This window comes from Monodon monoceros, unplaced genomic scaffold (assembly GCF_005190385.1).
Source record: "Monodon monoceros isolate NGI ecotype Baffin Bay Population unplaced genomic scaffold, NGI_Narwhal_1 Super_Scaffold_13, whole genome shotgun sequence".
NCBI classification, from domain to species: Eukaryota; Metazoa; Chordata; class Mammalia; order Artiodactyla; family Monodontidae; genus Monodon; species Monodon monoceros.
Window position 1 is genome coordinate 26,035,901 of NW_021703769.1, and position 14,887 is coordinate 26,050,787.

General features: G+C 47.0%; 1 protein-coding gene across 1 annotated transcript in view; it reads right to left on the minus strand.

The window, feature by feature from the left end:
- Positions 1-14,788, minus strand: part of POFUT1 (protein O-fucosyltransferase 1) — a 21,707-nt gene extending 6,919 nt beyond the window's left edge. Inside the window, exons 1-4 of the mRNA XM_029221388.1 lie at positions 14,596-14,788; positions 12,827-12,948; positions 9,198-9,380; positions 7,931-8,043 (exon numbers count right to left, since the gene is read on the minus strand). Coding sequence (XP_029077221.1) covers positions 7,931-8,043; positions 9,198-9,380; positions 12,827-12,948; positions 14,596-14,728 — 551 coding nt within the window. The 5' untranslated portion in view covers positions 14,729-14,788. The remainder of the gene's footprint in view (positions 1-7,930; positions 8,044-9,197; positions 9,381-12,826; positions 12,949-14,595) is intronic.
- Between the last annotated feature and the right edge of the window lie 99 nt (positions 14,789-14,887).

The following is a 14,887-nucleotide window of genomic DNA, read 5'->3' on the forward strand; positions in this document are numbered from 1 at the left end:
TGTGTGTGTGTGTGTGTGTGTGTGTGTGTGTGTGTGTGTGTGTGTGTAGGGAGGTGGGTGTGGTTATAAACTGGCCACACAAGGACCTTTGTGATGTTAGAACTGTTTGATATCTTAACTGTGGTGATGGATACACGAACATGCACACGTGATAAAATTGAATAGAACTAAGTATACACACACACAGAAGTGAGTACAAGTAACACTGGGGAAATCTGAATAAGATGGATGGACTGTACCAATGTCAATATCCTGGTTGTGATACTGTGCTATAGCTTTGCAAAATGTTAACATTGGGGGAAACTGGGTAAAGGGTACATGGGATCTCTCTGTATTAATTCTTACAAGTGCTTGTGAACCTACAGTTATCTCAATAAAAATTTCAATAAAAATTTATTAAAAATTTCAGAGCATACAGGATAATACTGAAAATAATTTAACAGTCCACAGAGCTGTGACCCAAATTAGCAAATATTAACACTTTACTTTGTTTCAGATTTTAAAAAATATACACCTGAATAAAAGCTCTATCCTATGATCTCTTTTCCACTTCCTCATCTTTCCAGAAGATACTGTGGTTTTATGCATGATTACACCTTACTATTTATATTAAAGGGTATTATTCTGTGTGCTCTTTACACAGTGCAATGGTAAAAGCAAGGATGGTCGAGCCAGATGACCATGCTCTAATGTTGACTATGCCACTTCCTAACTAGGGCAAGTGACTTAACCATTCTGTGCCTCAGTTTCCTTATCTGTATAATAGAGCTGATAATAGTTCCCACTTCATAGGGCTGTTGAGATCAAATGGATTCATATAAGCATAGCATTCAGAACAGTGCTTGGCACGTAGAAAGCTCTCAGAAAATTCTCTCACCATCACCACCACCATCATCATCATATTGCATGTAACCTATTTCAACTTTTAAAAAATTCAACTCAGGGACTTCCCTGGTAGCGCAGTGGTTAAGAATCTGCCGACAGAGGTTCGATCCCTGGTCTGGGAAGATTCCACATGCCGCAGAGCAACTAAGCCCGTGCACCACAACTACTGAGCCTGCACTCTAGAGCCCGCGAGCCACAACTACTGAGCCTGTGTGCCACAACTACTGAAGATTGCATGCCTAGACCCTGTGCTCTGCAACAAAGAGAAGCCACTGCAGTGAGAAGCCTGCGCACCACGACGAAGAGTAGCCCCCACCTGCCACAACTAGAGAAAGCCTGCGCGCAGCAACGAAGATCCAATGCAGCCAAAAATAAAAAATAAAATAAATTTATTTTTAAAAAGTCAACTCTGTTTTAGAGATTTGGCCATGTTGATGGTGTGGGTCACGTGATCGTGTTAGTGTCTCTTGAAGGTTTCCATCTGCATGAATAAACTGCAGTTTACCTATCTAGTCCCCCCCTGCTGGTCAGTGAGGCTGTTTCCGATCTCTCCCCATACAACAGTGCTGCAATGGACATGCCACTCTTTCTTCACACCCAACCAAACACCTCGCTCCACAAACACCTTCCAAAGTTCCAAGACCAGTTGCCGCTCCCAAGCCTCAGCTCCTAGGAGAGGGCTCTGTACCACTTCTCCTTTGCTGCCTTCTGCACGCTGATGTGCTCAATAACCACCCTCCCTGTCCACTGCCATGAGGGTAGGCCCCAGGCACTCTTGTTCACCATGATTCCCACACACACTGGTGCAAGGCCTGTGCCAACTAAGCCACAGCAAGTGTTCATGGACAGCTTGGCTCTATCTAATCCTCGTCTTGTCAGACTTTACATGTACATACATGTGACAGGCAATGTTCCAATTACTTTGTGTACATCAACTCACTTGATCCTCTTAAGATCCCCGTGAGGTAAGTACTACCGTTAGTCTCACTTCACAGATGAGGAAATTGAGACACAGAAAGGTTAAGTAGCATGCTCCTGGTCACACAGCTAGGAACTGGTGGAGCAGGGATTTGAATCCAGGCAATCTCCTCCAGAACCTTTGCTCTTAACTACTATACCTCACTCCCAGCTCCCCCACCCAGTCAATAAGCACCTCAAAAGCCGAGTCTGTGGCTTATTCTTCTGATTCCCAGCCTAGACACAGGCCTCAACACATAGTAGGTACAATAAATATGTCAGTGAATGAATGAGAATTCAGGGATCTCACCAGAAAGACCAGATCAGGATGTCAGGGGTCAGAGGAAGAAGTGAATAGTAACTGAGTACCTACTATGGGCTAGGACCTCAGCTAAGAGACTTTCATAGGCCACCTTAAAGGGTTTCAAATGGAAAGCAAAGCTGTGATCTCCCAGGGGGCTGGAACTTTAGGATAAAATCAGGATCTGTTCCCTCCTTGACCTCTTAGAAAGTACCTGCTGTTGACCTTTGGTGAATTCCAAATCTGGAATATGCAGCCCCTCCACATGGATCTGGATCAGCACATATAGCTGTCCCAGTGCAACGTCAGCTCTGACGTGACAAGCAGCAAGAGGCCAAGACTGACGTGCTCATTTGCTCCCAATGAGGGAGGAGAGTGTTGTTTGGAAAGAAAGTGGGGAATAAGGGTCTTGTTTGGGAAGAAAGCTTGACCAGGTCCATCTGTTCACAACCCTGATGGTTGACCCTAAGTCAGGCCCTTAGCCTGGTCACTGTTCAGCTGAAGAAGGCACACTTTCCTGCTGCTGGGTGCAGCGAACCTCTGGGGTTCTTCACCACCACACTGACACTACTGAGATCCCCCTACCAAGCTGGGGTTTCTCCATGCACAGCACCCACATGTGAGCCCAGGATACACCAGTGGATGGATACTATGCTGAGTGCAGAGGGTGCAGGGACATGAAAGAGGCAGAGTCTAGTTCTCAATGTCCCTGACATGAAGAACTACCTTTCCCTGCAGCTCTTTGCATGCCTGGCTTCTTCTCATCCTGCAGGTCTCCGCCCTGCCAATTACATGTCACCTGTTTATGTCCTCCCAAGGAGGCTGCAGCCTGGGAGAACAATAAGCCACGTGCTCAAACACCTGTTGCCTTCATACCAAGAGAATGGTTCATAGCCTTCCTACAGTAAATGTGCAATAAATAATAAATGTCTGTTCAATTAAATCTCCATCAGGGTATTCACAGACTCAGAATCAGCAGAGCTGGAAAGATTCTCAGCTGGAAATCACTTAGTGGGGAGAAATAACTCTTATCCTCTTTTCCTAGAAGCCAGTTTTCAGCTGGACACACAGAAGCCCCAAAAAAGACACTTCTCAGTACTTCTTGTAGCTACGTATGGCCACATGTCTAAGTACTGGCCAATGAGCTGATGTAAGCAAGCTATAAGGAAGGCTCCTTAAAAAGGTGAGGATGTACCCTTCTTCTGCCCCTTTTGTCCTTCCAGCTACCTGGGGCTTCATGAGTCATCTTGGCCCATGAGGTGACACTAAGGATAAAAGCCAGTACTGGGGGAATTCCTTGGTGGTCCAGTGGTTAGGATTCCACGCTTCCACTGCAGGGGGCAGGGGTTCGATCCCTGGTTGGGGAACTAAGATCCCGCATGCCGTGCAGTGTAGCCAAAAAAAAAAAAAAAAAAAAGCCAGTACTGGGATGGCTGAGCAGAGATGGGAGCCTAATTCCTAGACACAAGGGAGCTGCCATGCAGCCCTGGGTTGCACAGCCCAATCCTTTTACTTAAGAAAACAATGAACTTTTATCTTGCTAGTCTGCTGTTATTTGGGGTTTTCTGTTACATGTAGCTAAGTTAAACCTGGTGCACCCGGACCTGTGGCCACCAGCACTTCTAGCTGATATACAAGAGGGTTACTGGTTGAAGGCAGTGGGGGAGGGGAACCAAGCAGTTCCAACTTGGCCCCCGTTGCTGCCCCCACAGCACACAGCGCTTCTCCAGAACTCTAAAACTCAAAGAACAGTTTGAAAGTGACCGATCTTGCTCAATCCCTTCATTTTATAGATAGAGCACTGTGGCCAGAGAAGGGAAGCAATCTGCAGTTACACAGTGAGCCAGGGAAGCGGCTGACCCTTTCTAATGCCATTCTCCCTACACCCATGCCCCTGCCCCCAAAGGACAATTTTCTACAGCAAGAAAGTGTCCACTATTTAAGAAAATGTTTAAAATACTTAAACTCTCAAAACTCACTCCTGCAAACACTCACAGGATTCTTATCAGACTGCTTCACCAGGGCCTACAAAGCCCTGCACAGTCTGACCCCTGCCCACTTCTCCAATCTCCTGTTCTATATGGCAGGTTAATTCAAGTCTCCTCCCATTGGGTGGGCTCTATGTCCCCTCCCAATAGCATTTGGCAGAGGTAACAGTGTCCCGGATGCCAGGCCCAGGCTTTAGGGGGCCAGCAGCTTCCACCTCCTGTCTCTTGGAGCACACACTCCCTGGATGCACCCTCTCAGAATCCAGCTGCCACGTTGTCCAAAATCCAAGCCACACGGAGAGGTCAAGAGTATACATGCCAGCCGACTGCCTCAGGTGAGCTCCCAGATGACAGCCAGCGCCACCTGCCAGCCATGAGTGAGCCCTCTTGGACATGCAGCCCAGTTGGGCCTTCAGATCAGCCGACAGCTGACTGTAGCCATGTGAGACCACAAGCAAGAAGTGCCCAGCTAACCCAAGTGTCCATCAACAGATGAATGGACATCCCACACACATACCCTACCCAATACACTCCATTGGCATGGAGTGGAATACACATATACACACCAGTTAACCATTTTTTGAAATCTCATGTTTTTACATGTTTAGAACTGATCTTGCCAATGATATTTATTTACTAACCTGATAAATATCAATTACTCCTCAGAAAAGACAGTTACTCAATTACAAACTATATGTAATAATTTCATTTTAAGTTAATATGTATAGGTATACATTGTATATGTACATAAAAATACACCCATTTTGGAGGGTGGAAGTATACATATCAAAATTCTAATACTTTTCTGGAGGGGTGATGGGAGTATAAGTAAGTTTAATTTTCTTATTAAAAAAAAAAAACAAAAAACACCAAATGTGGTGGGTATTCCAAAGAGTATTCATCTTAAGAAATTAGATGTTTAACATGGATTGGACAGCTGGGATTCCATAAAGAAAATGGAAAAACAAAAACCAAACCAAAGACCTGCCCTGCTAAGCCCAGTCGACCCACAGAACTCTGAGCAATCCTTCTCAATTGTCCTTGAGCTACCGAGGGTTACAGTGGCTTATTACACTGTGACGGACGATGGGAACACCCTACCCTTCTCCTCCCGAAATGCTCCACACCAGCCACTCTGGCCTTTCTGCCCTTTGACCACACCAAGCTTGTCCTGCCTCAGAGCTTGCAATGTTCCCACCATGAAGAACTACCTTTCCCTCCAGCTCTTGGCACGGCTGGCTCCTCATCCTTCAGATCTGTTATGGACTAAATGTTTGTGCCCCCGCCCCCGCCCCACCACCAATTCATATGTTGAAGCCCCAACTCCCAATGTGATAGTATTAGGAAGTGGGCCTTTTGGGGGCAGTTACATTTAGACGGTCATGAGGGTAGAGCCCTCGTGATGAGATTAGTGCCCTTATAAGAGACCAGAGAGCTTGCTCTCTCTCCAACATGTGAGGATACAGTAAGAGCAGCAACTGCAAGTCAAGGAGTCCTTACTAGGACCTGACCACGCTGGTACCGTGATCTCGGACATCCCAGCCTCCAAAAGCATGAGAAACAAATGTCTGTTGTTTAAGCCCCCTAGTCTGTGGTATTTTGTTATAGCAGTCCAAGCTGACAAAGACAAGGTCTTTGCCTGCCAATCACACATCACCTGCTTATGTCCCTCACAGCACTATGTCTTCTGGGACTATCTTACGTAAAAATGTATTCACTGTCTCCCCTGTTAGACTCAGCTCCATCAGGGCAGGGGCCTTATCTGCTTTATTCTTGCCTGTCTCCCCAGCATCCACACCAGTGCTTGACACTCAGGCGGTGCTTCTTACATGTGAGTGGAAGGAAGGCAGCTGCCCAGGTGGTCCTAGCTCTCTCCAACTGCCTCCAGGGACCTCATCTTCCCCACTAGTCTTCCTTTCCCAAAAATTTGGTTGTGAGGCACAAGCTTCCCCAAGCCCTTACACAATTCCTACAACTCAATGATCTGAAGCAAGACCATGCAGCCATGAACAAGTGTTTCAGCAACATTGTCCGACTGATGCATCCATGGAGCCTTGTCCCTTCTCTTCCAACCAGGACTGTGTGCTTTTTGGAATTTGCTCTTAGAGCTGCTTTTAGAGCTGGTGTCATGTTTTTTTTTTTCCCCCTGGCATTTTAGAGGCAAATCTCCATCCTTTGAGGACAGGTCTGCCGTCTGGCAATAGCTCTGGGTCATTCAGAGTTGAATGGGGAGAACCAAGCAGGTGATCAAATGGGAATCAACAATTCCCTATCTGGGATCAACAATGAGCGGGATTAGACTCTGCCAGGACTGAGTATCCTCAGTAGCTCATGAACTAGCTCTGAAGGCAAGTCCCAAATAGGAATTGGCAGCTATTAAAGGCACAGCTCTTTTCTCTACATTGATGAAGAATGGGTGCTCTGGAGTCAGGCTGCCTGGATTCAAATCCCAGCTCTGCCACTTCAAGCTGCATGACCTTAGGGAAGTGACTTCACTTCTCTCTGTCTCAATTTCCTTACCTGTAAAGCAGAGATGACAGTAACACTTGTCCCCCAGACTCATGGAAACATTAAACGAGCTATTACCTTAGAAGACTTAGGTAGTGAAGATTTAGAACAGCAACTGGCACAAGTAAGCACTAAATAAATATTAGTTCTTATTACCTATGAAAGCCTTACACACAGACCCCTGCTGCCCAGTCAATAGCTGTATTACCTTGGGCAAGTTATTCAGCCTTACTGAGCTCAGTTTCTTCACCTGTCAAATGGAGATTGATCATAATACCCATTTCATGAAATTTCTCAAAGACTTAAATAAAATAAAGCATGTGAATAATAGTAACAGGTAACAGTGACTGGCCCTCTACTATGTGCCATGTGATTTATACACTTGGAGGCAGATACCATAGTGCTCCTTCCATTAAACCAAGGAGGAAACTCAGGCCAGACAGCTGGAGTGGCTCACTCAGCGTCATCTGAGAAAGAGGTAGGGCTGGGTCAGAGCTCAGGGCTGTCTTATCCTGAGCCTGTGCTCGTTCCTCTGCGTCAGTCTATCTTTGGCTAACTAAATGCCAAGCGCTGGGACCTCACAAGAATTCATAAGCCCCTCATGGTTTCTAACCCAGGTCTGACACCTAAGCCCACGCTCTTTCTTGCCACACTACAGCATCAGGGGCAAATGTACTATGTTAGTGTCATCATTATATCTAGACTGTAGCCCGCTGAAGGCTGAGACTGGGTCTTCCTCATTTTTATGCATCACCTCTGGCCTTTGAGCACTACGTCTCATACGTGACGGATGCTCTATAAATATTTCACAGCCTGTGCCTATGCCCTGCTAACCTAGTTTTTGTTCTTTAATAGGGCTTACTGGAGCACAATTAATAAAGCACATCCAATTACTATCAGGATGACATCATTTCTCCGTCTGCACCTGAAGCTGTTTTTCTCTAGAAGCAGCTTCCAATTTTCACCTTGTGAAGAGGAAGGTAACAGGGGAGTGATTCTCACGCCTAGAGGAGGAAATCGAGACTCATGTGACTGCACAATATTCTTTTTATGACATCCTTTATTGGCTGATAAACTCTTGCTCAACCTTGTGGCAGGTCAACGTCCCACCGTGTCAGGCGTTGAGATGGGAACAGATCACATAGGATCCCAAGTTCAACAGACAGAACAGCCGCACCTTTGGTCTCATACATCAGGGTGTGGTAGAGGGGAAGAGGGCCAGGAAGGTGCTGAATGCCCGTGGGCCCCCCACCTCTCCCCTAATCCCAGCAATGCTGCCCCCTCCACATACCTCTGGATCCACTGGTCTTTGTAGGAGGCGCTGAAGGAAATGCCTGCAAAAAGCTCAGACCTGTTGAAACTCACATGAAACTGATCCCAAAATGGGCCAAAGGGGTTTCCTTCCTAGAGAAAGAGAGTGGGAAAAGGCTTACTGAGCAGGAGGGAAGGCCAGTTGGGGATGGGCCAAGGGACTGTGGATGGGGGAACCCTGGGTGATTTGACTCAGGCTGAAATACTCTCACAGGATGGGCCAGTAGGAATATCACGTCGTAATTTCTGGGCTGGGTGCTGAGGAGGGCAGCTCGGCCTCCAGTCTGGTTTTCAGCAGGCAACGTTCACCACAATACCTGAAGGAGTCTTTCCTGCTCGTGTGCCATATGCCGCTGACCCTGCAGCACTGGTGGGGGTCTGGGGAGCAAGTCAACCTTGGATTTAGGACCATGGACTATGAGCTCCAAGAGACCTTCAAGACCCGGCTAATCCAATGCCCTTATTTTCAAGATGGAAACCAGGACCCAGACAAGACACTTGCTCAAGCTCACAGAGTAAGTGAGGGCAATGTTGGGGCTGTAAGCAAGGTCTCCCTTCTCAAATTTCACAGCTCCTCCAACCACCCTCCTCAGACTGTAGCATAAGCACTGAAACACATGTTGGGGACTGTCTTATTCCAAAAGTGCCAGAAATTTACAAACTTCTGATAAATATAACAGCTTTTCATTTATGTGCTGAGAGGCAAGAAAGTATACAAGTTAGGAGGGTGGACAATGGAGCCATATTACCACAACTTATTTGCTATTATGATTTTGGGCAAAATATTAAACCTCTCTTTGTTGCATTCAGTGTCCTCTCTATAAAATGGGGTATTAACAGTACTTTCCTCATGGAACAGTTTAAGGATTAAGTGGGATAATATGTGGAAAGCTCTTAACATGGTACTGGTGTGTAGTAAGTGCTATGTGAGTATTAGTGATTATTACTGATGTGGCACTTTACAGTTTACAAGCACTCTTACACCTGGCCCTCACTGATACTTTATGAGCAAGACACAGCAGGAACTGGTGTCTTTACTTTGTAGGCAGAAGTAAAGGCTCAGAAGAAGCAAAGTCCTCTGCCCAAAGTGACACTGCTGACAAATGCCAGAAATGGGACTTAAATCTCCATCTTTCTATTCTAGGCCCTTCTGGTGCCTTCTCCCACACACTGCTATCGCACAGTGTCTCAGGGGCCTAGAGGACCTGGAACAGGCAGAAAGGGTCCCCCAGACCCACAGGACCCACCTTCATGGGGCATGTCTTCTTATCAGGGCTTCGCTGGGCTGCCACCTCAAAGCAGTATGCCACCCGCTTCTCAGGGGGCCAGTGAGTAGGTGCCAGCTTCTCCATGAAGTCCTCCAGGCTGATGACCCGATGGTAGGCCTGGAGGGGCTCCAGCTTGAAGTACTTCTGGTAGGACACATGGAGCTACAGGAAAAGTGAGGAAAAGGAGGGGGCGAGGGCCCCTCCTCAGTATCCTAGTGGCTGTTTCAGAGACATTCATTAAAACCATATACTCTAAGACCCAGACAGCTTGGACTACATGTCAATGAACAACTTTTGATAAAAGATACCACAGTCAGAACGGAGGCTGGGAGAAGACATCTGCAAACTAAAGAACAAACAGTAATACACCTCATATTCAAAAATGCCTGCTGATTTATAAGAAAAAAGACAAATGATGCAAGAGAAAACATGGGCAAAGGATAGGAGTGAGCAACTCACAGCAAAGGGAACCCAAATAGCCAACACACTCAAAACATGTGCAAGCTCACGAGAAATAGGAAAAAGAAAATTACAATGACAACAAGGCACCACTTCTTACCTGTGAGACCAGCAAAAATTTAAAAGCTTAACTCTAATTACTGGAAAAGATACGGCTGATAGTAGAAGTATACATTTTGGAACAACTACTTTGGAGTGTAACCCCTTACAAGCATCTAATAGAATTTTAAAGGTGCCCTCTACCTCTAGGTATTTGCCTTAGAGAATCCTGCCCTTCGTACCAAGAGATGGATAAAAGGATGCTCAGTGCCACAATGGAAGTAGTACAGGAAAAAACTTGGAAGGAGTCATACCAAGACACTAAATCCATGATAGTGGTTGCCTCTGGGGATGGGGGAGGGACTAGAAGTAGCCTCGAGCCAAGACACACAATCTTTTAACGACTTTATCTATAAACTTTTATTTCTTTTATTAACAAAAAGAAAACATGAAGCAAAGATGAGAAAATATTAATGATTATCATTTCTAGTGGTAGATACATGGACGGTGATTATAGTAATCTCTGTATTTTTCTAGATTTAAGAAAATTTCTTAGAACACCATGAAATAAAATTTAGACTTTATCCTATAGGTCAGAGTTCCCAAGCATGTTCCACTAGTTCAGGTGGGTAAAGGGTTCTGCAATAAAAAGGCTCCAGAAATAAACAGGCCTGGGAAATGCTATGTTAAGCAGGTTTCTTTATGACAGAACTTCTCAGGGCCTTTAATACGCTAACATGCATTTTGAATCTCCAAATTTGGGGGGAATGAGGAATTGAGAACACAATTTCCCAAACTGACTTAACCACTGCACCATTCCTGCACGAGCCATTGATGTTCCAATGAACAGACTTCGAGACCCTTAATTATTAGCAACAAGGTCTTGCTGAAGGATTTTAAGCAGAAATAATGTGAGATATGCTTCCTTGAAAGATCACTCTGGCGGCAGAAGAAAGAATGTACTGATGGTAAGATAAGAGGAAGGAGAGGAATTAGGAGGCTACTGCAATGGTCCTTTTACTTGTTCAAGTATTCATTCAACATGTATTTTTGTTTTGTTTTGTATGCTTTGTTTTGTTTCAACACGTATTTTTGAGCATCTCCAAAAGTCCGAGAGATGGGGAAGCATGGACAGGTTAAAAAATGTAAAGGGAGGTGAAGTACAGAGTAAAGGGGAGCATTTAGGATGACTTCTAGGATCCTGGCCCAGGTGAATGGAGGTGACATAAACTAAGGCTGGAAATATAGGTGGTTACACAGGTTTGAGGGGGAAAGTTCTGGCTTTGTGAACTTCAGATTACCTGTGGGTCATCCAAATAGACCCAAAGGCGGAGGAGTTAGAAACACGAGGCCTGTGGTCAGAGGAAAGTCTGGGCCATAGGTAAATTTGGGAGGTACGTGGAGAAAAGTGAAAGCCCAAGAGTCAACAGAAACTTATAGCAAAGCAAATAATGGTAATAAAAGCAACTAATATTTACTGAGTGCTGGGTTAGCGCCAGGTGCTGTACTCATGATGTTTCATGGACTTATTCATCTAATTGTAAGAGGTAGGAATACAACCATCTCCAGTTTATTTATGAAGAAACCCCGGTGGACAGAATCTAGGTAACTCATCTGAAGTCACACAGCTAATAAGCAAACAGAAAGAGGAGACGCACCAACATTTAAACAGTGGGTGGGGAGAGAGGAGCCCCTGATGCAGCACAAAGAGGAAAATGTGGATAGGTTGGGCTGAAGCAGGAACAGGCTGTGTCTTGGAAGCCAGGGGAGTAGGAAGTTCAAGAAGGAGAGAGGCACATGGGGCCAGGTGCCACCGGGAGGTCAGTTGAGATAAAGACTGAGAAATGACTCCTGGATTTGGCAATTCTGAGGTCCTTAGTGGCTGGCCTCTGTGAGAACAGTCTCAGTGGGGAAGGGGAGCCCAACTGGGGTAGGTTGAGTAACCCGTAGAAAGCAAGAAGTGGAGACTCTGAAAGACTCCTAGCTGAGAAGGCAAGGTGAGAGAAGGCAAGCAAACCACAGGGAGACCAACGGGCCAGGTCTAAACTGTAACAGTGAGTACAAAAAGTCAGAGCATCAACAGCTCCCGGTTACTAAGGACTCCCTGCGTCCTAAGCACTTTCCATTGATGGCTTCAGCTGATCCTAAGAGGGAGGCATTCCACAATCACTAACTCACTGAGGGAGGTAGCAACAACTATTACCAGCCTGTTTTAAAGATGAGGAAACTGAGGCACAAAGAGGTCAAGTACCCTGCCCAGGCTATACGGCTAGTAAGTGGCCAAGCCAGGCTATGATCTCAGGTACTCTGGCTTTTAAACTTTCTAAATACAGGCATGTGCAGGAAAAAATAAAACCTACGTTTTAGGCTGTAAGAATAAAGTACAGTGTTTTGTACATACTAAACATAATTTTTTGAAGTTTATTAAAAACTTTCAAAGTCAATTCACTAAATATTAATTCAGTTCCTACTGCCAGGCCCCTGGAGTTACATTGTGAACAATGACAGACACAGGACTGGTGGAAGACATAAAGAACATGCAAGAAATTACATGATGCTGGGCTTCCCAGGCTAAGGGACCCCTTGATGAGGTGAGAGGCAGTGCTGGAGCCAGACTGCTCCGGTTTGTGGCCCTGGACATGTTATTAACCAACTTGTGCCTCTGTTTCTCCTTCAGAACTGATAATAGCAACCATCACCTCTGACCAATGGGTGGGACCAAACAAGGCTGGAAATGGAGTCTGGAGGTTCAGGTCACAGGCTCAGGAGTCAGAGAGACATGGGCTTGAATTCCAGTCTACTACTCACAAGCTGTGTGAGCGCGGGTAAGTTACCTAACCTCTCTAAACCCATTTCCTCATAGGGATGTGATGAGAAGGAAAAGAGCTAATCCTGATGCAGTGCTCAGAAACAGTGCCTGGCAGACAACAGGTGCTGGATAAATGTTAGCCAGTTAGCCAGGGAAGACAGTTCTGGCAGGGGGCGGGGTGGGGGGAGGTAGGGCAAACTCAGAGGGGTGGGAGGTAAAGCCTACAGAAAGACTTGGGGTCAAGCAGAGGTGAGCAGGATTAGGGAAAGGTGGACAAGGGTCAACAGCAGGAGGTACTCACATTGGTGAAAGGAGGCTTGTGATGCTGGTACTCAATCCAAGGAGGTACAGCCAGGGTGCGGTTCAACAGTTTTGCAAATGCCAGGGAGCCCAAGAAATGATCGGCCTGGTTCCCAAAGCGCCCTGGATGGTATATTGCAGGTGAAGTGAGGACTATGGCGTCGAGGGCTTGGGGCATGCAAGGCTCAGAAAGGATGCAGAGCCAGGAGTGTGGAGGGCCAGGACACCAATGAGAGCCACGGGAGCTGGCAGCATGGGATCAAGTCTGGACTCCTGGGTCTGACAGTCAAGGCCCTTCAGGCCGTGCCTCTTCTGCCTCAGCCACTCCAGGTTCTTTGCTGTTTCCCAAACATGCTCTACACTTCCCATCCCCACCCCATGCCTTTGCTCTTGCTGTTCCATCAGCCAGGAGTGACCTTCTACTTCTATTTCCTCCCATCTGCATGTGAAGGGGTAACTCCAATGCCTCACTCACTGGGATCCTTTCACTACCCCTCTGCCATATTCAGTTCCCCTCCCCTGCCTCCCACCTTGGATATGAGTTACTTGTGGTTCTTCACTCTTCCTAGAATGTCCTTTCCCATTTCCCGGCCTTTGGCTGTTTCCTCAGCCTGTGAATGCCTCAGGTGCAAGGTCCCTGTCTGACTCTTTCTGTTATCCCCAGCATGGCATCCATTCATTCATTCCACAAAGATTGTTGAGAGGCCACAATGTGTCAGGCTCTCTGCTAGGTGCTGGGACACAGGAGTGAGCAAGAAGGACAAGGTCTCTGCCTTCAAGGCATTCACAGTCCAGGTAGGGGGACAGTAAACATATAAACAAATAATATACAGTGATAAATTTTGATAAGTTCAAAAATGAAGTGAAAAAAGTTTGGTGATGGAGAACAATGAGGAGGAGATTATTTGGGTTGAGGTCAGTGAAGTCTTTTCTGGTGACATTTAAGCTGTGGCCTGAGGATGGGAAGGAGTTGGTCTGGCACAAGGCAAGGGGAGGGTGTTCCCCAGCAGAGGGACTAGCACAGGCTGCAGGACCTGAGTATGTGTAAGGAACAGAAAAGGATAACTGTGCCTGCAGCTGGAGGGTCTGGGGAGAAGGGTGTGGTGATGATGCGCAGAGGGCAACATCATCATGGTTAGGAGTGTGAAGGATTTTAAGAAGAAATAACTTTAACAGTGACGATCCACCACTCCCATTTAAATAGCACTCCTAAGCCAGCTTTTAGATTCTCCCTTACCCTGCTCTATTTTATTTTCCCATAGCACTCATCCATAAATACTATGCAGTTACTTATTTTTTATATTTATCTTTTATGGTCTGTCTTTCCCAACTAAAATGAAGGCTCTACAAGGGCCTGGAGCTTTCTGTCTTATCACCACCGTATCCCTGGAGCAGAGAACAGGGCTGGGCACACAGTAGGTGCCCTATAAATATGTGTTGAATGAATGAAAGAATCGCCCAGAGCCAGCGTTGGGTCAGTGACATCAAGTCCTGCCCCACTAACTCCATTTACTGGACTCGGGGCTGGCTTAGGCCTTGCGCAAGACACATTGTAACCTCTCCCGGCCTCAGTTTTCTCATCTGCCAAACGGAAGGTTGGACACCCCTCGGTGCCCTTGCAACTGGGGCAGAAAGGCGAGGAGCAGGCCCTGCCCCGCGCTGGGGTCCTTTCCTGGACCTGTCAAGGCGTCTCTGGGCGCCTCAGAGAAATTGCTTCTCCTCTCTGGGCCTCAGTTTCCCCATTTGGACAGAAGGCTCGGGAGGCCTTACCCATGCATGGGCAGTAGAGCAGGTAACCCGCCGGGTCCCAGGAGCCCACGGGCAGCCCCGGGAACGGCAGAAGCAGCAGCAGGAGAGACACACGCGGCGGCAGGGGCGACGATGCCCACGCGGCGACTCCCATATCGGCCCCAGAGCCAGGGCGCTCCGCGACTCGGAGGCGGGGAGGGAAGGAAGGGCGCGAGCGTCCGCCCCGCTCCCGTCAGCCCCCGCGCGCCGCCCGCGCGCCGCTCCGGCCGCTCTAGCCGGCGGGCAGGCGGGACCATAGAGAGCCCGCGGCACC